Source organism: Macaca thibetana, chromosome 4 (assembly GCF_024542745.1).
Source record: "Macaca thibetana thibetana isolate TM-01 chromosome 4, ASM2454274v1, whole genome shotgun sequence".
Classification (NCBI taxonomy): Eukaryota; Metazoa; Chordata; class Mammalia; order Primates; family Cercopithecidae; genus Macaca; species Macaca thibetana.
The window spans coordinates 77,350,702-77,377,422 of NC_065581.1; the positions used below are offsets into that span (position 1 = coordinate 77,350,702).

Genomic DNA, 26,721 nt, shown 5'->3' on the forward strand with positions numbered 1-26,721 from the left:
TATTAATGCTAAAATTAGGTGTGTTCATGTACACTTTTGGATATTTTGTGCTACCTGTACTTTGTTTTAATTTTTGTTTCATTTCCGTTGAGGAATATTTTCCCATGTTTTTGTTAACGTGATTTATTTTTACTTAAGAATTGAGTATTAGATGTGTTTACATATTTTTAAAAGTATACTCAGTATTTTTCCTATCAATACTATCTACCATTATTGCATAGTTGCTCTTTTCCAGGTGTTGTGTTAGACATCAGTTTATAATCCTCACAGTAACCTTGTGAGCTAGACAATATTGTGCTCATTTTAAAGATGAGAATATTGAGGCTCAGAAATGTTGGTACTTGCCCGAGTCTGGTAAGTAGCAGAGCCAGAGTTTGCATCCTGAGGTGTCTGACTCCAAAGTCTTCCATACTACTTATATACTAAAATTTTTGTCTATTAAAAAATATTGAAGAAGATACTAACTTTCTGCTTTTCACGTGTGCTGCAAATACTTTTCATTCTTTTATTTTGGTTGTTTTGACATATAAAAGGTACTGCTGAAACAGGAGGTGGTCAGATTAGACTCTGAGTTGGTGACACTTACGCTGCTTTATGCTGGCATGTTTGCTCCCTTTATTACACTGTGTTGTTCTCCGAGAACAGTTCATCTTGGCTTCTCCATGCCCCTGATTCTTGGGCATTGTATGGATGTGAGTTTGTTTATTCAGTCATTCTATGCATTTTTATTTTCTCCTGGTTGCCAGACTCTCTGCTAGCTGTTAAGGATGTGATCATGGACCTGTCAGAGGGTAATCTGAACCTTCTTTTTGGACACCTTGTATCCCCTGTCTGCCAGGAAATTCAAATTTTTTGTAGTATTTTCATCCAGGGTTGAGCTACACATAAGAAGGTCATCCATATACTGGAGTATACTCCCATTTCTTAATTGCAGACCCCTCAGATCCCTCTCTAAGGCCCAGGCAAAGCAATGGGGGCTATCCTGAAAACCCTGAAGGAGAACTGTCCAAGTGAATTTTTTTTTCTCTGGTATTAGGATTTTCCCATTCAAAGGTAAAAAGGTATTGGGATTCTGGGGCCAGAGGAATGGAAAAGGAAGCATCTTTTAGGTCTAGGACTGAGAACCATTTAGCATCCCTTGGCACCTGAGCCAGGAGGGTATATGGATCTACCACTAATGGGTGGACCCACCAGTGGGTCTTAAGAGCCCATGGGTAAGTAATACCTCAGCTGTGGATGCTTGGCCTTTTCTTGCTTCCAGCTTAATTGGGTATTGTTTTCGATTATAAATAGCTAGGGGTCTTTAAGCTGTATTTTGACTGGCACTGCTGTTTTAGCCTTCCCTGGTTTTCCAGTATACCATACCAGTGTGTTAACCTGCTTATTAATGTGATCTGGGACAGTTTCTGTATTTTTGACTATTAGCAATTTCACCAGATGATGCTTAAATTGTAGTAGTGCCCCTATTTTAACCATAATATCTCTTTCCAACAGGGGGACTGGGCAGCTTGGTACTACTAGAAATTCCTGTTGGAAGATTTGTTTCTCAAATTGACAAATCAAAGGAGGAGTAAAGGATCTTATTTGTGGCTTTCCTTCCATTCTCATAATGGTCGTGGACTGGGAGGAAAGTTTTTCTACATAAGCAGTAAGGAAAGAAACTGAATTTGTATCGAAAAGAAACTGAATTTGGGTGCCCATGACATCCAGAGTTACCTGGGGGCTCCTCAGTAGTAATTATGATGTTCCTGAACAGGGGCAGTGAGGAAGACCCTGGGCCGCTTCCGTCTTCATCTGATTTCTCTTTTTGCACTGCTAGAGTTTTGCCTTATTGAACCCCTTGGTGGGAGCAGGGCCAGTCAATCTTCCAACGCCAGGGGTCGTAACTGATGCCCTCACATTTTTGGCAGGGTACTGGCAGGGGCTTAATACAGTCCTTTGTCCAATTCTCGATTTTCTTGCATTTGAAGCATAAGCCTTTGCTGTCCAGATTATCACAGGCAAGCTAAATCAACCAAATTCCAAATGGCTGGTGTTCTCCATCAATTCCTGCAGGCCTGAAATAGGTAGCCTAGGAATTCCAGATAAATAGAACACATGATGGCTTGCTAGAAATTCACAGGAAACAAAATAACTATTCTCAGAACCAAATAAAAGCCTTCCACTAGAAACTAAAAAATGTCTATAGTTCTATATATGGTTTTATATATATGCATACACAAGTAAAACCCAAAGGAGAACAAATAGCAAACAAATGAAAATTAGAAGCAAAAACAAACAGGAAACCATCCCTAAATTTTTGCTACTTAGTCTACCTGGGGGCTACAGTGTTACCCAGAGCCCCCCAGAAATCCACATAATGAATATTTTATTCCTGATACACAACTCAATATCCTTAATTCCACCAGTATCACCATTTATACTGTGCAATGAAGAAATTCACTCTAGGCACATGACCAGTAAGTACTCCAGTGCCAGCTTGTTTAGTAAAGTTATACTTAAGTCATGTGAACTTGAAAATTGCTTAAACTTATTTACTTAATTTATGAGTGCTCCTTAATTATAAGCCAATAATAATAATAAGCCAGTAATAGACACAACATATAACAATAAGTGTACATACAAATAAACACATCTAGACATGTATACACAAACACAAATGAAGATCCAATAGCTTTTACCTTGGAACTCTAGCCATGAGATAGCAATATAAGCCCACTGGTTTTACTGTTTGACCCAATGGGTAATCCACTGAAGGCTGTGAACCAAAATTTCAGGTCAAGCAGTTTCCTTGGTAGTTTGATTTTTAAAGGCCAAACCTCCCCAGACTCTAAACACTGGGGCCAAACAGCACCAAAAGAGAACACCACGTGCTAACTAGGCCGACCGGACTTAGAACAGCAGCACAAAAGCCTGGATACATGCATCTCCATCCCACCTTCCCATTCAACAGCAAACTCCAGAACTCCAAGCAGTACTGGGCCAAACAGTATTGCAAGAGAGTATCAAGTTTACTGAATCCTTATTTCCCATGACTATATCAAACACACACAATGACCAGAGCACAGTCCAACTGCTGCAGCAACAAACAAGCCCCAAGAGTGTCCAAACTGTCCCATTGTCACCTGCTAGAGAAAATTCCAAGGAGGCCTTTGTACTAGACCTCAGAACCTCTGCTGAGGGTGTCCTATTTGGAGAGGTTCAGGTCTGGAGTTGGATCCCCCGGGGTGTTCCCCTTTGGGGTCCAATCTTAGAGTGTCAGACGTGTCTGACTTTAGTTGGGCATAGGTGCTGCTTTGTATGTTTTCCCTCCAGAGGTGATGGCCTACTATGAACTTTGTTTTGTCAAACCTTGTTGAAAGCCTCAACTTGTAGCATACTTATAATTTGATAAGGCTATGCTTTCCCATGCTTCCCATTCCACTAGAGTGATAGCCATGAACTTTAATGATAGGAACCGGAGGCCGGGTGCATTTCTTTTGTCCTTAGCAAGTCAAATAGATAGACTAGGAGAAAGGTCAAAACTCCTAAGAGACATTAATGTTTGCCATTACTGGTTAACTCTAGGATAATTTGGCATAAGAACCCTGTGGGAGAATTTAGCATAAGAAAACAAAGTTTAAGTCACCTGAAACATGTGTGAATTCATACTGGATGAGCTGCCGTGGCCAATTGCAACACATGTAAGGATCAGGGACTACAGCCGGAAAAGATAGAAAAGAGTCCTCCCCTTCCCCCTCCTGGTATGGGCAGCTATCCCCCTTGGCCTTCAGGTAACACTGGAAAGTGGCCATGGCCAGTTGCCCACAATTATCAAGGAGCTACTAGGAAATGGCCACTGAAAGACTGAAAAAGAAAAAAAGAAAAGGACTCAGGCCTCTCACCCAAACTGAGTGGTGGTGCTTAGGTGCTTCCACAGAGAAAACTCTCGGTTTCACTGGAGAGTGGCCGGCCAGAAACCTGCAGTTGCCTCTGTGCTTAGGCACTGTCCACTGAAGGGCCCAAGTTGGAAAGGGAAAGGAGAGAAAAAAGCATTTCCCTGTATGGGGCAGAGAGGAAAAGTAAAAGAAAAATAAATCTCCAGTTTTGGGGTTACCTCCTGGCTGGCTTACCAAAATACATTACTGGTGGAGGATGTCCAGGTTCTTGGCATTTTGAACAAAGAATTGGACAAAGGCACAAAGAAAGCAAGGTAAAAATGAAGGAACAAAAGCAGAGATTTATTGAAAATGAAAAGTACACTCCACAGGGTGGGAGCCGGCTGGAGCAAGTGGCTGAAGAGTGCAGGTTACAGAATTTTCCGGGATTGGTCACTTTCTGCAACCAATCAGAAGCTGAAGTGAAGTTACAAAGTTACACCCTATGCAAATGCCTAACTGGTCACAGAAAGCAACCTATCAGAGTCTGAAGTGAAGTTACAAAGTTATACTCCTATGCAAATAAAGACTTGGCCCATGACTAGCCTGATTGGTTGTGGGAGGGGATCAATCAAAGGTACTTTGAAATTTTTCATCTGCCACGCAGAAAAGGGACAGGAGGATTGCAGAGGGAGTAGCCTCTGGTCCTTTTGTTACTTGGGCATGGAAAGTTGGGGTTTTCCTTTTGATTTAGTTCTAGGAAGTTAGCATGAGTTGGCCTTAGGTTCCCTGCCTCCAGACCCTATTCTGCCTCAAAGGAAATAAATGGCAAGCTCTGGAATAGAATATGGTAGTAGTGCTTGTTATTTAAAAATTTTTTTTAATACAGGGTCTCACTCTGTTGTCTAGGCTGGAGTGCAGTGGATCAATCATGGCTCACTGCAGCCTCTACTTTCCAGGCTCAGGTGATCCTCATACTCAGCCTCCAGGGTAGTTGGGACTACAGGCATGCACCACCATGCCTGGCTAATTTTTTGTAGTTTTTGTAGAGATGGGGTTTCACCATGTTGCCCAGGCTGGTCTTGAACTCCTGGGCTCAAGCAGGCCTCTTGCTCTGGCCTCCCAAAGTGCTGGGATAAAAGGCATGAGCCACCATGCCTGGCTAGTGCTGCTAGATTTAAGCTATATTTTGGAAGGAGGATTTGATAGGTTGGAAGTGAAGGATGAATAAAAGGAAGACATTGAAGATACCTTATTGGTTTGTGGATCGGGAACCTGGATGGAGGGTAGTGCTGTTTGCTAAGGTGGAAAAGATTAGTTTTGGGAGCCAACACAAGAGTTCAGTTTTGTGCTTGCTGAAAAGCTCAAGAAACTCAAGTGGAGAACTGTTGACTGTTGGATATAAAAGTCAGGAGTTCAGAGGAGAGGCCTGGCTGGGTTGGAGATAATTTGGCAGTCACCAACATATAAAGGGGTTTTAAAACCACTTAGAGATTGAGTAGAGGAGCCAGCTTAAAGGAAGGGAAGCACCATTGTTTCTTGGCAGAAGTTACCAGGTGCCCTGAGATGGGGCAACCCAGGGACTCTAGACACAGTCTCTTCAACTTTACACCTCTGTTCCTCTCACTTTTGTTGTCGTTAGTTGACCCTTCCTCATCCTCTGCCAATACCATTTACTTCCTTTCTTATCATGGATATGTGATATACACTGGCACCTTACAAAGGCAATTGCATTTATGGATCTTTCACTTCATTTATTTTTAAGAGAAGGGGTCTTGCTATGTTGCCCAGGCTGAAGTGCAGTGGCTATTCACAGCCACGATCATCATGTACTACAACCCTGAACTCTCCTGGGCTCAAGTGATCCTTCTGCCTCAGCCTCCTGAGTAGTTGGGACTATAGTCATGCACTACTGTGCCTGGCCCATTTACATTTTAATACAAAATGTTCTGTCCCTGACATTTGGATTCTCCATCAATGTTATTTTATGAAGTAGATGCTGGCTAACTCTTCAGTAGAGTTTAGAATAAGATAGAGGTACATGCTTGGCCGATAGAAGGGGATTCCTGGAGAATAGCGTATCTGGAGGGAGGATAGAGGTTTTGTTGGGGAAAACAGGTAGTTTCTTATGTGTCCTGTTATTTCATGATGTGAATTAGTGCCAGATTGTTTCATTGACATTATTCATCATGCTTCAGTAGGCATATACTGATTGTCACTTGTGTGTCAGGCGATGTGATAAATGCTGGGGTTTCTTTCTTTCTTTTTATTTTTTTGAGATGGAGTCTCAATCTGTTGCCCAGGCTGGAGTGCAGCGGCATGATCTTGGCTCACTGTAAGCTCTGCCTCTCAGGTTCTCACCATACTCCTGCCTCAGCCTCCCAAGTAGCTGGAACTACAAGCGCCTGCCGCCTGGCTAATTTTTTGTATTTTTAGTAGGGATGGGGTTTCACCGTGTTAGCAAGGATGGTCTCAATCTCATCACCTCGCGATCCACCCGCCTCGGCCTCCCAATGCTGGGGTTTCTAAGAGGAGTATGATAAGGATGTGCTGTAACACACAGGTCTATATCAATAACTAGGCAGCACAGTGGAAAGCCAGTGCTGAACGTATTGGCACAACCTTCACTTTCTGCAAGTAGTCTCTAATTTTCTGTATCATAGCTGTATATTTTTATGTGTTTGGATGTAAGCTATAAATACACTCACTGACCATATGCTCTGCTCTTGGCCTTATTTATTTCTGGAGATTGCTGACATTTGCCCTTTTCCTCAGATGCTCTATCCCTGTGAGAGGCTTCTCTCTCCCTTTTAGGCTACTGCATACTGCATAGCTATTAAAGACCTACTCCATCAGACTGTTGATGCAATAACACCTCTCATTTGCCCCCCTTTTTCTGCAGTTTGTCTTTGAATGTGACATTGGTAGGTCTTTTTGCTTACACATTTCTTTCTCTTTAAGTTGCTGGTTAACATTTTTCTTTTAGTTTCTTTAAACCTTTATTGAAACAGTGTTTGCATGTGTTTGTTCGTTCATTCATTCAACTAATATTGACTTAGCACCTATTACATGTCAGGCCCTGTTTGAGCACTGAAGACACAGCTCTGATCAAAAGCATTTAAGGATACCAGTCCTCTTGGAGCTTATGTTCCATTATGATCTTTACATTCTGCCTATATGTCACCTTATTTTTTCAGCAATGCTGATGACCTGCATATTCATGATTCTTTACCTAGTACAATTTCAAGTAAACAACTCGATGCCAGCCACAGAGCCCTGTTTTAACAATGGGCAACCATTAACTTGCATCCTTGATTTAGGAGAAAGTGTGCTGCTGTATTTTGTTGTTTGTTTTGCTATACCTTTTTATGTTGAAAAAGAATTACCAGTCTGGTTTTAAAATGTAGCAGTCATGTATTAATACTGTGTGATTGCATAATTTGGTAGCTGTGCTTAATAAATGTTTAGCGATGTATATAGATTATTTTTTAACAGTCTTACCAGTAGTACAGCTTTGGTTAGCACATACTGTAAGTGGGTTTATCTTACTATGGCAGACATAAGCATAGTCTATCAGTAGTCTTTGATGTAACCTCTAGGAGAATAAATAACTCTAAGGAAAATACATATTTAAAAAATCTTACCTGTGAATAACTTGTGATTTCTTCTTGCCTTGTCCACAAATCATGCTGTATCTTTAAACCGAAAAGTAAATGTTGCTCCATTAAAATTTGTCATTTAAAACTTAGAAAAGTATCTGGTAGAATAGCAATTAATCCAAAACCCTAAAATTTTGAATCTATTTGAAAAACTATTTAGGAGTGAAAGCTTAGGTATTCACATGGAAATAATTACCTTTAAATACCCTTACTGGTAAATTATTTTATACAAGACGAATAGATTCTTTGTGGTTATCAAGCAATAATTTAAATGTTTACTCTGTATGATTTTTATTATTAAAGTCTTTGCTTCCTCCCTACTAATAACTTGCTAAGCGTGAGTGCAATAAGATGTCATGCCATTCAGTATTAATCTGAATGGTCAGCAGACTTGAAATAAATAGCAACTTGGATATTTAGACAGTTTGTTGGAGTAGGCCCCCAAATCTGGCCATAAACTGGCCCCCAAACCAGCCATAAACAAAATCTCTGCAGCACTGTGACATGTTTGTGATGGCCATGATGCCTATGCTGGAAGGTTGTGGGTTTACCAGAATCAGGGCGGGGAACACCTGGCCCACTCAGGGCGGAAAACTGCTTAAATGTGTTCTTAAACCACAAACAATAGCATGAGCGATCTGTGCCTTAAGGGCATGCTCCTGCTGCAGATAACTAGCCAGAGCCTATGCCTTTGTTTCCTGTAAGGAATACTTTTAGTTAATCTATAATCTATAGAAACAAGGCTTATCACTGGCTTGCTGTCAGTAAATATGTGGGTAAAACTCTGTTCGAGGCTCTCAGCTCTGAAGGCTATGAGACCCCTGATTTCCCACTCCACACCTCTATATTTCTGTGTGTGTGTCTTTAATTCCTCTTGCTGTGCTGGGTTAGGGTCTCCCCGACCCAGGTGGTCTCAGCACATTTTTCTTCTGGCTAGGTTCTTAGCTATGGAAATCCTCATAGACAAGTCAAGATCTTACTTTATGAAATGTATGCAGCAGGAGAGTAAGTGGGAATGTCACTGTGATTGGGAAAAATGTTTACCCAAAACGATTATCTTCTGAAGCTGGGCACTAATAAATACTTGAAGAACATTTATAAAATCAAGAAGGATTTAAGGAAAGTACAGGCATACCTCGGACATATTGTGGGTTTGGGTCCAGACCACTACAATAAAATGAATATTGCAATATAGTGAATATTACAGTAAAGTGAGTCACACAAATATATTGGTTTCCCAGTACATATAAACATGTTTACATTGTACTGTAGTCTAATAAGTGTGCAATAGCATTATATCTAAAAGATCAATGTACATACTTAAGAAATACTTTATCGATAAAAATTGCCAACTATCATCTGAAACTTTGGCAAGTCATAATCTTTTTGCTGGTGGAGGGTGTTGCCTTGATGCTGATAGCTACTGACTGATCAGGGCAGTGGTTGCTGAAGGTTGTGGTGGCTGTGGCAACTTCAATTAAAAAAAAAAAAAGACAACAATGAAGTTTGCTGCATTGATAGAATCTTCCTTTCATGGCAGATTTCTCTGTAACATGTGATGCTGTTTGATAGCATTTTACCACAGTAGAACTTTTTTCAGAATTGAAATCAATTCTCCCAAACCCTGCCACTTCTTTATCAGCTAAATTTATGTAATATTCGAAGTCCTTTGTTGTCATTTCAACAGTGTTCATGGCATCTTCATCAGTAATAGATTTCATCTCAAGGATCCACTTTTTTTGAATTCATAGAAAGTAATAGATTCCATCTCAAGACTCCACTTTCTTTGAGTTCTTCAGGTTGCATCCGTAAAGAGCAACTCCTCATCCATTAAAGTTTTATCGTGAGACTGTAGCAATTCAGTCACATCTTCAGGCTGTACTTCTAGTTCTCTTGCCATTTCTACCATGTCTGCAATTACATTCTCCTCTGAAGTTTTGAATCCCTCAAAGTCATCCATGAGGCTGGGCATGGTGGCTTATGCCTGTAATCCTACCACTTTGGGAGGCCAAGGCTGGCAGATAATCTGAGCTCAGGAATTTGAGACCAGTCTGGGCAACATGGCGAGAATTGGGATCTACGAAACATACAAAAAAATTAGCAGTCTGTAATCCCTGGGGTGGCAGTGGCATGATAATTGGTTGAACCCGGGAGGTGGAGGTTGCAAAAGAAAAAATAAATAAATAAAATAAAATGAATGAATGAATGAATGAAGTAATCCATGAGAATTGGAATCAACTTATTTCAAGCTCCTATAAATGTTGACTTATTTTTTACTATTTTTTGAGACAGAGTCTCACTCTATTACCCAGGCTGGAGTGCAGTGGCATAATCTTGGCTCACTGCAACCTCCACCTCCTGGGTTCAAGCGATTCTTGTGCCTCAGCCTCCTGAGTAACTGGGATTACAGGTGTGCACCACCACACTGGGCTAATTTTTTATATTTTTGGTAGAGGATGGGGTTTCACTATGTTGGCCAGGCTGGTCTCGAACTTCTGGTCTCAAGTGATCCGCCCCCGCTTGGCCTCACAAAGTGCTGGGATTTCAAGTGTGAGCCACCACGCCTGGCCAATGTTGACATTTTGAAATTTGATGAACCGTGAACATTTTAAATGGCATCTAGAGTAGTCAGTCCTTCCCAGAAGATTTTCAGTTTACTTGCCCAGAACATCAGAGGAGTCATTGTTTATGGCAGATATAGCCTTACAAAATGTATTTCTTAAATAATGAGATTTGAAAGTAGAAATGACTCCTTGATCTGTGAGCCACAGAATTGATATATTAGCAGGCTTGAAAACAATGTTAATCTTTTTTTTCCAATTTTTAAAAATTATACTTTAAGTTTTGGGGTACCTGTGCACAATGTGCAGGTTTGATACATAGGTATGTGCCATGTTGGTTTGCTGCACCCATCGACTCATCATTTACATTAGGTATTTCTCCTAATACTATTCCTGCCCCAGGCCCCCAATCCCCGACAGGCCCTGGTGTGTGATGTTCCCCGCCCTGTGTCCAAGTGATCTCACTGTTCAGTTCCCACTTATGAGTGAGAAAATGCAGTGTTTGGTTTTCTGTCCTTGTGAGTGTTTGCTGAGAATGATGGTTTCCAGCTTCATCCATGTCCCCTGCAAAGGACATGAATGCATCCTTTTTCATGGCTGCATAGTATTCCATGGTATATCTGTGCCACATTTTCTTAATCCAGTCTATCATTGATAGACATTTGGGTTGGTTCCAAGTCTTTCCTGTTGTGAATAGTGCCACAGTAAATGTATGTGTGCATGCGTCTTTATAGTAGCATGATTTATAATTCTTTGGATATATACCCAGTAATGTGATTGATGGGTCAAATGGTAATTCTAGTTCTAGATCCTTAAGGAATTTCCACACTGTCTTCCACAATGGTTGCACCAATTTACACTCACGCCAACAGTGTAAAAGTGTTCCTATTTCTCCTCTTCCTCTCCAGCATCTGTTGTTTCCTGACTTTTTAATGATCACCATTCTAACTGGCGTGAGATGGTATCTCATTGTGGTTTTGATTTGCATTTCTCTGATGACCAGTGATGATGAGCATTTTTTCATGTCTCTGTTGGCTGCACAGATGTCTTCTTTTGATAAATGTCTGTTCATATTCTTTGCCCAAGTTTTGATGGGGTTGTTTTTTTCTTGTAAATTTGTTCGAGTTCTTCGTAGATTCTGGATATTAGCCCTTTGTCAGATACGTAAATTGCAAAAATTTTCTCCCATTCTGTAGGTTGCCTGTTCACTCTGATGGTAGTTTCTTTTGCCATGAAGAAGCTCTTCAGTTTAAGTAGATCCCATTTGTCTATTTTGGCTTTTGTTGCCATTGCTTTTGATGTTTTAGTCATGAAGTCCTTGCCAATATCTATGTCCTGAATGGTATTGCCTAGGTTTTCTTCTAGGGTTTTTATGATTTTAAGTCTAACATTTAAGTCTTTAATCCGTCTTGAGTTAATTTTTGTACAAGGTGTAAGGAAGGGATCCAGTTTCAGCTTTCCACACCTGGCCAGCTAGTTTTCCCTGCACCATTTATTAAATAGGGAATCCTTTCCCCATTTCTTGTATTTGTCAGGTTTATCAAAGATCAGATGGTTGTAGATGTGTGGTGTTATTTCTGAGGGCTCTGTTCTGTTCCATTGGTTTATAATCTCTGTTTTGGTACCAGTACCATGCTGTTTTCGTTACTGTAGCCTTATAGTATAGTTTGAAGTCATGTAGCATGATAGCTTTAGCTTTGTTCTTTTTGTTTAGGGTTATCTTGGCTATGTGAGCTCTTTTTTGTTCTATATGAACTTTAAAGTAGTTTTTTCCAATTCTGTGAAGAAAGTCATTGGTAGCTTGATGGGGATGGCACTGAATCTGTAAGTTACCTTGGGCAGTATGGCCATTTTCATGATAATTGATTCTTCCTATCAATGAGCATGGAATATTCTTCCATTTGTTTGTGTCCTCTTTTATTTCGTTGAGCAGTGTTTTGTAGTTCTCCTTGAAGAGGTCCTTTACATCCCTTGTAAGTTGGATTCCTAGGTATTTTATTCTCTTTGTAGCAATTGTGAATGGGAGTTCACTCATGATTTGGCTCTCTGTTTGTCTCTTGTTGGTGTAGAGGAATGCTTGTGATTTTTGCACATTTATTTTGTATCCTGAGACTTTGCTGAAGTTGCTTATCAGCTGAAGGAGCTTTTGGGCTGAGACGATGAGGTTTTCTAAATATACAATCATGCCATCTGCAAACAGGGACAATTTGACTTCCTCATTTCCTAATTGAATACCCTTTATTTCTTTCTCTTGCCTGATTGCCCTGGCCAGAACTTCCAACACTATGTTGGAAGAGTAGTGGTGAGAGAGGGCATCCTTGTCTTGTGCCAGTTTTCAAAGAGAATGCTTCCAGTTTTTTTTCCCATTCAGTATGATACTGACTGTGGGTTTGTCATAAATAGCTCTTATTATTTTGAGATACGTTCCATCGATACCTAGTTTATTGAGAGTGTTTAGCATGAAGGGCTGTTGAATTTTGTTGAAGGCCTTTTCTGCATCTATTGAGATAATCATGTGGTTTCTGTCATTAGTTCTGTGTATGTGATGGATTACATTTATTGATTTGCATATGTTGAACTAGCCTTGCATCCCAGGGATGAAGCCAACTTGATCATGGTGGATAAGCTTTTTGATGTGCTGCTGGATTTGGTTTGCCAGTATTTTACTGAGGATTTTTGCATTGATGTTCATGAGGGATATTGGTCTAAAATTCTCTTTTTTTGTTGTGTCTCTGCCAGGCTTTGGTATCAGGATGATGTTAGCCTCATAAAATGAATTAGGGAGGATTCCTTCTTTTTCTATTGATTGGAATAGTTCCAGAAGGTATTGGGGGAACCCGCCCCCAATATTTCAAAGTAGGTTCTTTCTATTTTCCATAAGTGTTGACTGGCTGAGAAATAAAGAGAAAGAGTACAAAGAGAGGAATTTTACAGCTGGGCCGCCAGGGGTGACATCACATAACCCCCATATCAGTAGGACCGTGATGCCCACCTGAGGCTCAAACCAGCAAGTTTTTTATTAAGGGTTTCAAAAGGGGAGGAGGTGTAAAACAGGGAGTTGGTACAAAGATTACATGCTTCAAAGGGCAAAAAGCAGAACAATGATCGCATGGCTCTGAGGGAACAGGACAAAAGGCAAAACAGAACTACTGATAAGGAACTGTGTTTAACTGTGCACATATTTTCTTGATAAACATGTTATACAACAGAAAACAGGGTTTGAGAGCAGAGAACCGGTCTGACCACAAATTTGCCAGGGCGGAGTTTTCCCCACTCTAATAAGCCTGAGGGTACTGCAGGAGACCAGGGCGTATCTCAATTCTTATCTCAACTGCATCAGACAGACACTTCCAGAGCTGCCATTTATAGACCTCCCCCCAAGAATGCATTCCTTTCCCAGGTTATTGATATTAATATTCCTTGCTAGGAAAAGAATTTAGCAATATCTCTCCTACTAACATGTCCATAGGCTCTCTGCAAGAAGAGAAATATGGCTCTTTTTGCCCGACCCCACAGGCAGTTAGACCTTATGGTTGTCTTCCCTTGTTCCCTAAAAATCACTGTTATTCTGTTATTTTTCAAGGTGCACTATTTCATATTGTTCAAACACACATGTTTTACAATCAGTTAGTACAGTTAACACAATTATCACAGTGGTCCTGAGGTGACATACATCCTAAGCTTACGAAGATAACAGGATTAAGAGATTAAAGTAAAACAGGCATAAGAAATTATGAAAGTATTATTTGGGAACTGTTAAATGTCCATGAAATTTTCAAAATTTACGTTCCTCTGCCGTGACTTCAGCTGGACCCTCTGCTCAGGGTCCCTGACTTCCCTCAAGAGGAAGGAATGGTACCAGCTCTTCTTTGTATCTCTGATAGAATTTGGCTGTGAATCCGTCTGGTCCGGGACTTTTTTTGGTTGGTAGGCTATAAATTATTGCCTCAATTTCAGAGCCTGTTATTGGTCTATTCAAAGATTAAACTTCTTCCTGGTTTAGTCTTGGGAGGGTGTACATGTCCAGGAATTTATCCATTTATTTTAGATTTTCTAGTTTATGTGCATGGAGGTGTTTATAGTATTCTCTGACGGTAGTTTGTATTTCTGTGGGATCAGTGGTGATATCCCCTTTATCATTTTTTATTGTGTCTATTTGATTCTTCTCTCTTTTCTTCTTTATTAGTCTTGCTAGTGGTCTATCAATTTTGTTGATCGTTTCAAAAAACCAGCTCTTGGATTCACTGATTTTTTTGAAGGGTTTTTTGTGTCTCTATCTTCTTCAGTTCTCCTCTGATCTTAGTTATTTCTTGCCTTCTGCTAGCTTTTGAATGTGTTTGCTCTTGCTTCTCTAGTTCTTTTATTTGTGATGTTAGGTGTAAATTTTAGATCTTTCATGCTTTCTCTTGTGGGCATTTAGTGCTATACATTTCCCTCTACACACCACTTTAAATGTGTCCCAGAGATTGTGGTACATTGTGTCTTTGTTCTCATTGGTTTCAAAGAACTTCTTTCTGCCTTCTTTTCCCTATTTATTTATTTATTTATTTATTTTTGAGATGAAGTCTCACTCTTGTCCCCCAGGCTGGAGTGCAGTGGTGCGATCTCGGCTCACTGCAATCTCTGCCTCCTGGGTTCAAGCGATTCTCCTGCCTCAGCCTCCCAAGTAGCTGGGATTACAGGCACCTGCCACCACGCCCGGCTAATTTTTGTATTTTTAGTAGAGAAGGGGTTTCACCATGTTGACCAGGTTGGTCTCGAACTCCCGACCTCAGGTGATCCGCCTGCCTCGGCCTCCCAAAGTGCTGGGATTACAGGCGTGAGCCACTGCGCCTGGCCTTCTTTTCCTTATTTACCCAGTAGTCATTCAGGAGCAAGTTGTTCAGTTTCCATGTAGTTGTACGGTTTTGAGTGAATTTCTTAATCCTGAGCTCTAATTTGATTGCACTGTGGTTTGAGAGAGAGTTTGTTGTGATTTCTGTTCTTTTACATTTGTTAAAAAGTGCTTTACTTCCAGTTATGTGGTTAATTTTAGAATAAGTGTGATGTGGGGCTGAGAAGACTATATATTCTGTTGAGTTGGGGTGGAGAGTTCTGTAGATGTCTATTAGGTCTGCTTGGTGCAGAGCCGAGTTCAGGTCCTGGATATCCTTGTTAACCTTCTGTCTCATTGATCTAAGATTGACAGTGGAGTGTTAAAGTCTCCCATTAATCGCCGGGTGCGGTGGCTCACGCCTGTAATCCCAGCACTTTGGGAGGCCGAGGTGGGCGGATCACAAGGTCAGGAGATCGAGACCACGGTGAAACCCCGTCTCTACTAAAAATACAAAAAATTAGCTGGGCGCGGTTGTGGGCGCCTGTAGTCCCAGCTACTCGGGAGGCTGAGGCAGGAGAATGGCGTGAACCCGGGAGGCGGGGCTTGCAGTGAGCCGAGATCGCGCCACTGCACTCCAGCCTGGGCAACAGAGCGAGACTCTGTCTCAAAAAAAAAAAAAAAAAAAAAAAGTCTCCCATTATTATTGTGTAGGAGTCTAAGTCTCTTTGTAGGTCTCTAAGGACTTGCTTTATGAATCTGGGTGCTCTTGTATTGGGTGCATATATTTAAGATAGTTAGCTCTTCTTGTTGAATTGATCCCTTTACCATTATATAATGGCCTTCTTTGTCTCTTTTGATCTGTGGAAAGCAACGTTAATCTTATACATCTCCATCAGAGTTCTTGGGTGACCAGGCACATTGTCAATGAGCAGTAATATTTTGAAAGGAATCTTTTCTTCCTGAGCAGTGGGTTTCAACAGTGGGCTTAAAATATTCAGGAAACCCTGATATAAATAGATGTGCTATCATTCAGGGTTTGTTGTTTCATTGAAAGGGAACAGGCAGAGTGGATTTAGCCTAATTCTCAAGGGTGCTAGGACTTTCAGAATGATAAATGAACATTGGCTTCAACTTCAGATCACCAGCTACATTAGCCCCCTCACAAAAGAGTCCACCTGTCCTTTGAAGCCAGGCATTGACTTCTCCTCTTTAGCTATGAAAATCCAAGATAGCATCTTCCAATAGAAGCTGTTTTGTCTCCATTGAAAACTCTTTTGTTTAGTATAGCCATCTTCATCAATGATTTTAGTGGGATCTTCTGGATAACTTACTGCAGCTTTTCCATCAGCACTTTATGCTTCACTTTGCCATTGTATGTACTGAGACAGCTTCTCTTCTTAAATCTCATGAACCAAGCTCTGCTAGCTTTAGATTTTTCTTCTGCAGCTTCCTCACCTCTATCAGCTTTCATAGAATTGAAAAGAGTTAGGGACTTGCTCTGTATTAGGCTTTGACTTAAGGGAATGTTGTGTCTGATTTGATTTTCTATTCAGACCACTAAAATTTTCTTCATATTAGCAATAAGACTATTTTGCTTTCTTATCATTTGTGTGCTCACTGGAATAACACTTTAAATTTTCTTCAAGAACTTTTAAGCTATTTAGTGCAAGAAGCCTAGCTTTCAGATTCGCTGGACTTTCAGAATGCCTTCCGTACTTATCTTAGTCATCTCTAACTTAGGATTTAAAGTGAGAGATATGCAGCTCCTCCTTTCACTTGAAAACTTAGAGGTCACTGTAGGAATATTAATTGGCCTAATTTTCATATTATTGTGTCTCAAGGAATAGGGAAGCCTGAAGAAAGGGAGAGAGAAAGGGGGAATGACTGGTCAGTGGATCAGTGAGAACACACACAACATTTATTGAGATTACAAATGTAATTGTCTTGGGGTGCCATGGCAGAATGTCAGAAGGCTGTGGCACCTCAAGATAATTACATTAGTAACCTCAAAGATCATTGATCACAGATCATGATAACAGATGTAATAGTAATGACAAAGTTTGAAATATTGTGAGAATTACCAAAATGTGATTCTGATGCTGATAGACTTGCTTGATACAGGTTTGCTACGAAGTTTCCATTTGTAAAAATTGCAGTATCTGTAGGGCAAAATAAAATGAAGCACAATAAGACAAGGTATGCCTGTATCTATTAAGTGATATAGCCCTAGCCTGAAGAAAAATAAATTTTTAAGTAATCATGGACATGTGGTATGATTGTATATCTTTTGCCATAGGTGATATAAAATAATTTTTGAATAAATTCCTATTATCTCCACCAAGTATAAGAGTAGAAACAGGCTCTGATTGTGGGCACAGAGGACAGAGGACGTATCTGACTGGGGATTGCCAAGACCTGAAGCCTGGGCATTCAGTACTGTTGAAATGATCAGAGAGATGTTAGATACCAGAGTAGGGAGAACATCAGAAGACTGGGGTATTGGTGGATAACGGAAGGAGGAAAGATGTCATATGTTAGAACTTGCTGTGGAGCAGTGCCGGGCTAGGGAAGAAAATGGGTCTCTAGGAAAAGGACAAGTGACCAATGTCCCATGGTCAGACAGTTGAAGGCAACAGCAGTAGCTGTTGTGACCCACACTGGGAATTAGATCTTGACTGTTGAGACACACTAGGCTAATGAATAGCATGGAGGTTAGGTGGGCAGTGATCAGGGTAAGCAACAGGTTTCAAAAAGACTTGTTATTAGCATGCTGTGTGTTAAGGCGACCACCAGCATGTAGATCAGGCACTAGGATGAAGAGTGGGCCTCTGGATCAGAGATTTAGGCTGAAATCTTTCTGTGCTCTGAATTGTACTTCTGCAGAGGAGTTGACTTAAAGTTTTGGGATGACTGTGGGCACTGGGCGGCACCTAGGCTTGAATCAAAGCTCCAATGTCATGATGCTTCTGAATTCCAACATTTAGAAGTTTATCAAATGAAACTTTCGTATACCATTCAGAAGAGTACTAAGGTGAAGATGGAAAGACACGGACAGAGTCCAGAATCTAACAATGAATAGCTAATATTTACTCAGCACTCACTACATCAGGTACTGTTCTGGGTGTATTACATGTACTGCTTTCTTTATTCTTCCCCAAAAATCCATTTAGGGGATGGACACTGGCATGCAGATATTCTATTTAAGTAATAAGACAAGAAGAAGGACTAAATATGATGTGGTTAGGGATAAGATTATGATATTTTCCAAACCCCAGCAGTTCTGGGCACTAAAGTTTATCTTTAGCCTTCCTTATTGTTTTATGGTCCATGACCATTTGCTGTTGACGTATTTAACACATGCTACTGGTCATGCATATTCCTGATGGCTTAGGTTCGTAACACCTGTCTGTGCTTCTTCCCAGACCACTCACTTTGGTCTCCTTTTCTGACTTTCCATAGGTCTTATTGTCTATCATATTTAGTCACTTGGCTATATTCCTTCTTCCTTTTTTATACTTTTACAAAAAATTGTTTAATATGGGTAAAATTTTCCCCATTAACAAACTTTTACAGGTCTGTATTGCTTTTGTATCTTATAGTATTATTGTAAATAATTCAGCAATTTGCATAATACCTTTCTTTGTACCTTGATTTTAGTCAAGTTGTAATTAACTGTTAAGAAACTGGTTGTTTTTACATATTTTACAATGTATGAAATGATTTTTTTTTTTTTGATTTTCACAGGGCAAACTCAGAAAATGAATCTTTTCCAGTCAGTAACAAGTGCCTTGGATAACTCATTGGCCAAAGATCCTACTGCAGGTAACCCTGATTTGTGCCTGAATTGTAGTAGCTTTGTTAATTCCAGAATTGAAGATTTGCTTAAAATATTTATGTGGAGCTCAATGGTTAACATTGTATCTACGTGAAATTTTCAAAGGCCTATTCAAATGATTAGGGCTAAATAATCAAATTGCAATTAGTCCACTTATTACCAGTTAGTTCTCATGTATATTTAACATCTAGTCAGCTTTCTCTTACAGTATGTGTGGTCCTGATATTATATTAATGACTTCTGGATTAAAACCTACTGTGTACTCCTGTTTCTCTGGCATATAGAAAAAAACAAAATACCTTTTCATTCAACTATTTATTTATAAAATGAAGACTTGATTTTATGCTTCCCTTTGGGTTACATTGTCGTTCAACTTGTAATATTTTTGGGAAATAATTGTAATATTTATATATAATTATATAAGTATCTTAATCTTCATCTTATTAAATTATTGATACAAAACCAATTGTTCTTCCACTATATGTTTTCACATTTGATTGGCTTTACTTCATATATGTATTACATACACATATTAACATATATCTATATATACAGTTTATATATGTGTGTGTGCATATATGTTTAATATACCTTGGGCTTCCACCTGAGAATCTGTAGTTTTAAGGTTAAATTAAAAACATTATTTTTTATGGAAAAGTGAGAGCTGGACTAAAGGATAATTAAATCTTGATTTGTTTTGAATGCTACTTGATAATGATTGAACTAGATGAGTAAATTCATAGAGAATGGTGAGTTTTTTTCTTTTGCTTGAAAAAACTGGTTAGGTGCATTTATGAGACTAGCATTCAGCTCTATGAATACCCTCTATTTTAAAACTCCTGCCAATTTCCACCTACACCATTCTTTGCCTTGCTCACTGTGTCCGTCATGCTTGCCTCCTTCCTACTTCACACAGTCTAAATCCCTTTCCTATTTGTGACTGTTGCCTTAGCTTGGAATGCTCTTCTGATGGCTGACTTACTGTATACTGTGTCTCAGGAAAAACCACAGGCCTGGAAATCTAGAGCAGGAGTCATAGTTCTGCCCCTAGCTTTCTGACTTGGCCAGTCAGACTACTTCTCTGGTCTCATTTTCTTCATGGATAAAACAAATGAGATTCTAGATCAGTGATTCTTTCTCAACGGGGGTAATCTTAGTCCCCACTCCCACAACTCTCTTTTTTTTTTTTTTTTTTTTTTTTTCACAACTGTCTTTACATTTAACAATGTAAGCAATGTAAGCCAAGACACTTTCTGTTGTCTCAACTGTGTGTGTGTGTGTGTGTGTGTGTGTGTGTATAGTAACTGTCATCCAGTGGGTAGAGACCAGGGATGCTACTATATATCTACAGTGCACAGGACAGGCCCTCACAACAAAAGAATCATCTAGTCTAAAATGTCAGTAATGTAGAAGTTGAGAAACCTTGATATAGATCTATGGTCCATTTCTGTTTTGTGATTAAAATGTAAACATTTAAATTACTTATTTCTCATGGTTAGTATTATTTAGGAATTATTAAATAAAATGTATTATTTAAATACTGTTTTTCAGTAATATTTGGTGAAGATGTTGCCTTTGGTGGAGTCTTTAGATGCACTGTTGGCTTGCGAGACAAATATGGTAAGTAAATACCTATATACATAGTATTCTGACAGAACTTTTACTAAAATATCTTAAAAATACAAAACATGCCTACTAAATTTTTTGTCATATCCTCATTGTATAGATGAATTCCTTTTCATTTCCAACGCCACCCGCAGAATCCTTTGGCCTATATTTCCTCAAATGTCTTCTAATATCCTTCTGATCTAGTTCATATTACACATACACTGTAATTGATTCCAAAATAATTGTCATTAAATGTATTGCTTATTGTGTCATTCTTCTGTCCAAGAACCTTTGGTGTTTTATTGCTACCTGCCTTAGCCAGTTTCAATTCCGTTGCTTCCAGTTCAAGATTCTGCCTGTTGGGTCTTTATTAATGCAAATTTTATCTTTTCGGGAAGAGAGAGAGAGGGAGAGGAGAGGGGTTTACTTTTTAAGCAACTGGCTCATGTGATTGTGGGGCTGGCAAATCCACAGGGCAAACTGGCTGACCTGAAACTCAGGCAGGGTTTCTGTTTTAGTCTTGAGGCTGAATTTCTTTTTGCTTGGGAACCTGCAATCTTTTCTCTTAAGGCCTTGTATTGACTTTATGAAGCCTAGTCACATTGTAAAAGGTAATCTGCTTTATTCAAAATCTACTGATTTAAATACTAATCACATCTGAAAAGTACCTTCACAACTACTTCTATACCTGTGTTTGACCAAATATTAATAACTGGGTGCCATAGCCTGGTCAAGTTGACATATAATGAACCATCACATTATCCTTCTTATGTGTTTTATCCCAGCTGATGTCTTTTAATTGGCATGTGATTGATTTCTGCCCATTGCTTTTATTAATTTCATTTGACTCAGTTAAAATCATAAGAATGTATTTTGGTCCATCTTTGAATTCCCACTCTTCTGACTCGCTGTGTAAGGAATGTGTTTTGACCTCCTATTGTTAGGGATACCTTTGAAGTCCTTTTGACGTTTTATTTTTTCTCTTAGTCTTGTCTGATTTAGAATTCAGCCAAGCAGTTCACGTGAGGGCTGGGAGGAGCTGATAACTCCCTCTTCTTTCCTTTGGCATTGCTGTATGTTGGTGGTGTGTTCATACAGGGCAAGAGGGGTGAGGGTCTTTACAATTTTTTTTTTTTAGTTATCTCTTTTTCTGTTCCACTGTTTCTGAGGTTATGTTATACTTAAATCCAAGAACCCATACATGTTCCATCTCACTTATTGGGAACTTCCAGCTTAGTCTTTTCTCTTCCATTTATAGCAGGTTAAGTTTCTGGGTCCAGTCCCTCTGCTTTCTCCTACTTCTAATACCTGCTTAGAGCTTGAGGTAGTTGGGCAAAAGATTATTTTTCCTGATCATTTAGACTCCTGCTACAAACTTTTAGATCTTTAATAAGCAGTTAAAAATCTTTACACATTTGATTTCAAAAGTAATTCATATACATTGTAGAAAATTTGGTAAATACAGAAAAGCATAAAGAAAATAAAAATTGCTGTTTTCAGAGGTAACTTGGAGGTAACCACTGTACATATCTTGGTATATATACTTCTAGACTGTTTTTGAATATGTTTGTGTATATTAACTAATATTGCAAACACAGAATTATACTTCTGTAACTGAGTCTGTTCTATATCCAGTATAGCTATGCTGTGGAGCAGTGTCTAGACCTCACGATTCCATCTTATCTGACTCAGTGTAGTAGCATGCCATGTGCTTTCTGAATAGCTAAGATTTATTCAGCACTCACTGCGTCAGGTACTGTTCTGAGTGTATTACATGTACTGCTTTATTTATTCCTCCCCCAAAAAAAATCCATTTAGGGACTTGTGTAGGCTGTTGAGTCCTCTGTTGGCTGTCTGCCCAGGTTCTCATCCATGGCACTCTGCTTACCCTTTCTGTCTGGGGCATTTTATCCATGCCACCTGCGGCTCATACACTGGTGACTCCTGAATTTCTATCTCTAGTTCAGACTTCTGTTCTGAGCTTCAGATCTGTGTATTCAGTTTCTACTGCACATCTTCACCTCAGTGTTCGACAGTCACTTCAAATTCAGCATTTCCACACCTAAGGTTGTTACACCCACCCAGCAAATGTATGCCTCCTAGTGCATTTCCTATTTTGGTGAATATATCACCATCCATTTAGTACCTAAGCCAGACACTGGGGAAATTCTAAATGTCTTCCTTCTTTCTAGTTCCCCACATCCAGTCAAGTTGTACAATTGTATCTAATCTGGCCCATCCTTTCCATTCTTACTGCCCTGGTACTTCAGATCTTTAATTTTTCTCCGCCTGCAAAGTTTTATTTCTTTTCTTAGTAATCACCACTCTGTTAGTCTTACCCTCCCTCCAGTCCATTCCCTATCTTGTTGCCACTGTGATCATTTTAACATGCATATTTCTTAGCAGGACATACAAAATACTTTTTAAAAAAATTTTAAATTTTTTAAATTTTTGAGATGGAGTCTCGCTCTCTCACCCAGGCTGGAGTGCAGTGGTGCGACCTCGGCTCACTGCAACCTCTGCCTCCTGGGTTCAAATGATTCTCCTGCCTCAGCCTCCCGAGTAGCTGGGACTACAGCTGCGTGCTGCCATGCCCTGCTAATTTTTGTATTTTTAGTAGAGATGGAGTTTCACTGTGTTGGTCAGGCTGGTCTCAAACTCCTGACCTTGTGATCCACCTGTCTTGGCCTCCCTAAGTGCTGGGATTACAAGCATCAGCCAGTGCGTCCGGCCACCAAAGACTCTGAGAACTACCTACCTGACCTCATCTGCTTTTAATTTTATTTATTTTATCTAGTTTTTTACTTTTTACTCTATAGACCTAGGAACTTGAGCTTTTTAAAATTTTTGTTAAAATTAATGTTGAGTTACTGGTTGTTTCTCCTAAGCCCCCTGTTTTCTTCTTTCTTCCTTTGCACTTGCTATCTGGGTCTCTCTCCCTTGTCTGATTACCTGGTAGACTCCTATTTCTTCTTCAGAAGGTTCCCCTGTGAAGCTCTTCCAGACCCTCCAAGCAGACTCAGACAGTTCTTTATCACGATTCACACTGCACCTCTTACATCTTGAAAGTTGTACTGTAATCCATAACTCCACACCAGAAAGTTGTTAAAGGCAGCAGATCTTTAAGCTGTTCCACAGAATGGATCCCTGGGACCTAATATTGTATCAGACATTTATGAAGTACATGCTGTTGAGTGAATTTACCCTTTGCTCTCACTGTCTCAGGAAGGGGATTTCCCTCTCTCACATTAATTATTTAGGTCTCATTTTATTTTCCTTAAAAAATAGTTTAAAATGGGGAGAAACTAACTCTTAACTTGAAAAAGTCCAGTGCTCTTAGAGGGCAAATTTATCTTTCCTGTCATGGCAGGAGCCTGAGCTAACTAATGGCTAAGTAACTTTTAGCTTTGTTGTCAGCAGCTGCTGTGAATTTTTACAATAGTTTTAGGGCAGTGAAGTTACACTTTAATTTCAGGTTGAGGATGTTGATCAAGATGAGAAATTAAGTCACTGATACTCTCTAATGAGAGTAAGTGAGCTTCTGTTTTCAGAAGTGAAGAATAAAGGGAAGGGTGAAGAGAAATATATTAAAATACATTTTTCTTGCATATTTAAAAAGTAACATACTTAAAAAAATTCTCTGCCCTTTTGAGTATAGGGCAGGCATTTTTAACTATACAGAAGCGTAACTGTCTGCTTAGGATCTTTTAAAGATAATTTGTATTTAAAATAACTAAAAGATTATGTTGATATAGTTCAATATAACAGTCAAGTCACACTGCATTAAATGACGTAGCAAATAAAACCCCTGTGCCAGATCAGTTCTCTTTCTGGGGAGAGCTGAATGTTGAGTGAGAAAAGATCCCAGCCAGTAGGTGGCAGCCTACACTTTGAAATGAGAACATCCCTGTTGGCATCGTGCCAGCACTTGAACTGCTGCAAAGCATTTTATATTCCATCAGAAGGCGGAATTTGAAGGACTGTGGGTTACTGACATATGTTGTAAAGCTGAATACTATTTGATATGACAAAGAAGGAATTGCATAATTAGAGGCAATGCTATAAGGAAAGGAAGAGAGATGCAGAGCATTTTGTATTCCAGACGATCCAGATGAGTGTGGATTTAGCACCACTAAACTGCTTCTCTTCCTTGTCCTTTGATAGAACAAAATAGTATGAGTGCTTTGAAAATTAAAAGAAAGAAAATAGTATGTTCTCATCAACATTGCATTCCAAATGGCAGCTTTAACCACTGTACATAATGAGAGGTATTGATTAGGAGCAACAGCTGGACCTCTCGGGAAGCAGGGAATGGGAGAGTGCAGTTAAAGGTAGTTGATTTGTAGGGTATGTGTGATTTTATGTTGAATGCTACACATGCTTTCTTTCTTTTTCTTTTAAGACGGAGTCTTGATCTATCACCCAGGCTGGAGTGCAGTAATGCGATCATGGCTCACTGTAACCTCTGCTTCCCAGGTTCAAGTGATTCTCTTGCCCCAGCCTCCCAAGTAGCTGGGGCTACAGGTGCCCACCACCACACCTGGCTAATTTTTGTATTTTTAGTAGAGACAGGGTTTCACCATGTTGGCTTGACTGGTCTCGAACTCCTGACCTCAGGTGATCTGCCTGCCTTGGCCTCCCAAAGTGCTGGGATTACAGGTGTGCCTGGTGTCACACATGCTTTCATTCAAATAAGTAATGAGACAGATTCCTCATGGCACATACAAAATTCACACTTATTGTCATTCTCTGAGAGAGAGAGAGAGAGAGAAAGAGAAAGAGAAAGAGTGTATGTGTGCGTGTGTGTTATTAAAATAAGATTTTGGTGTGTCAGGTTTAAGGTATGTTTGTAACATTATTCTATACTGATAGAACTATTGCCTGGTTGTGGTTCTTAGTGTATATTTGGCCCACTTATTGGAGGAAATTTAGGTGAGGACAGGAATAGCTGAGAACCTCTTGAATTAGTCTACAGGCCTAAACATCTGCCTTTTCATGGGACTTGATGTTTTTCCATTACTGTATCCATTCCTTTACACCACAAGTGTGGCCTGTCATAGCAGCTTGGGAAAACTACTATAACCACTTACTTGTTTTCTTATGTAAACATCACTGAAATTGTATAACCAGATACTTTAATACACTGAAGTCAGGTTGGAAAACTAGGACAGGCATTCGGTGAAGGCAAGTTTTTGTCTGTAATATACTAATATTTGGGAGTTGACTTTGGACCTCAGTATCCTCATCAGTAAATTGAAGGGAAAGGACCAGGTGGTCCTCCGGGATTCTTCCAGTGCATACATTTAGGTATCTTTATGGTTTTGTTTTTTAAAAAGAGGAACACAGTTTTTTCATGCTTTGATTCCCTTTACATTTAGAGGTTTTTTTGAATATAGTTGTTGTAGCATTTTGGAACCATGGGGTACCTTAGACATTTAATTTTTTCTTAAGATGTCCCTTTTCCAGCATAAGTTTAGTTAAATTAAATAAATAAATAAATTAATTAATTTATTTATTTATTTGAGTTGGAGTCTCACTCTGTCACCCAGACTGGAGTGCAATGACAAGATCTCAGCTCACTGCAACTTCTATCCCCCGGGTTCAAGTGATTCTCCTGCCTCAGCCTCTTGAGTAGCTGGGATAACAGGCATACACCACTATGTCTGGCTAATTTTTGTATTTTTAGTAGAGATGGGGTTTCCCCATGTTGGCCAGGTTGGTCTCGACCTCCTGACCTCAAGTGATCCGCCTGCCTTGGCTTCCCAAAGGGCTGGGATTACAGGTGTGAGCCACTGCACCTGGCTGCTTTTCCAGCATAAGTTTTAAATTTAGGGGTTGTAAGCAAAAATCTTTGCTCTTATATATTTTTTGTGAATTATGAAATTAATGTCTTTAACAGAAAAAGTGACCTTCCATTATATGTTCTTGTTGCAAAGAAAGGCTTACTTGGGTGATACTCATACTCTTGGATTTAGTGTCAGAGTTCCATTGTAGAATGGCAGCCTGTGAGATGGGGGTTTGGTCTCTGGGTTGTTGAAACTAATTTTGTTGAAGAAAAAAACAGGATAAAATTCATGAAAATTCCTTAGGGAAATTGAATATGTACATGATTTATTTCCCCTATTGAAGTATATATATTTATGACATATAAGTAGATTGAATACTAGATATAGACTATGAGATGTCCGACTGAGGAATTTGGAATGAAAACAGGTATTAATAAGTTGGTGTGAATCTGGTTTTCTAATATATTTATTAATAATATTTTTAAAGGAATGTTAGTAGCTTTAAACTGCTCTTGATATTACAAAGTTCTTTTGTTTTCCAAAGGTGCACATGTTGGCAGAACTAGATGAACATGTTTAATACGCCTTTTTTTCCCCAC

The 26,721-nt window shown here is 39.5% G+C and overlaps 2 protein-coding genes across 10 annotated transcripts in view; one reads left to right on the forward strand and one right to left on the reverse strand.

Moving 5' to 3' along the window:
* Positions 1-26,721, reverse strand: part of HMGN3 (high mobility group nucleosomal binding domain 3) — a 1,231,743-nt gene that overhangs the window by 930,380 nt on the left and 274,642 nt on the right. Inside the window, exon 1 of one of the 5 annotated variants that reach the window (XM_050789650.1) lies at positions 10,481-10,484. The exons of the other annotated variants lie outside the window; for them this stretch is intronic. The gene's annotated coding sequence lies outside the window, so the exon portion shown is untranslated. Of the gene's footprint in view, positions 1-10,480; positions 10,485-26,721 lie in introns of those variants that run through there. 5 annotated transcript variants of the gene reach the window in all.
* Positions 1-26,721, forward strand: part of BCKDHB (branched chain keto acid dehydrogenase E1 subunit beta) — a 245,436-nt gene that overhangs the window by 2,748 nt on the left and 215,967 nt on the right. For 4 of the 5 annotated variants that reach the window (XM_050789636.1, XM_050789639.1, XM_050789635.1 and 1 more), the window contains exons 2-3: positions 18,638-18,715; positions 20,280-20,348. The exons of the other annotated variant lie outside the window; for it this stretch is intronic. In XM_050789636.1, coding sequence (XP_050645593.1) covers positions 18,638-18,715; positions 20,280-20,348 — 147 coding nt within the window. The remainder of the gene's footprint in view (positions 1-18,637; positions 18,716-20,279; positions 20,349-26,721) is intronic. 5 annotated transcript variants of the gene reach the window in all.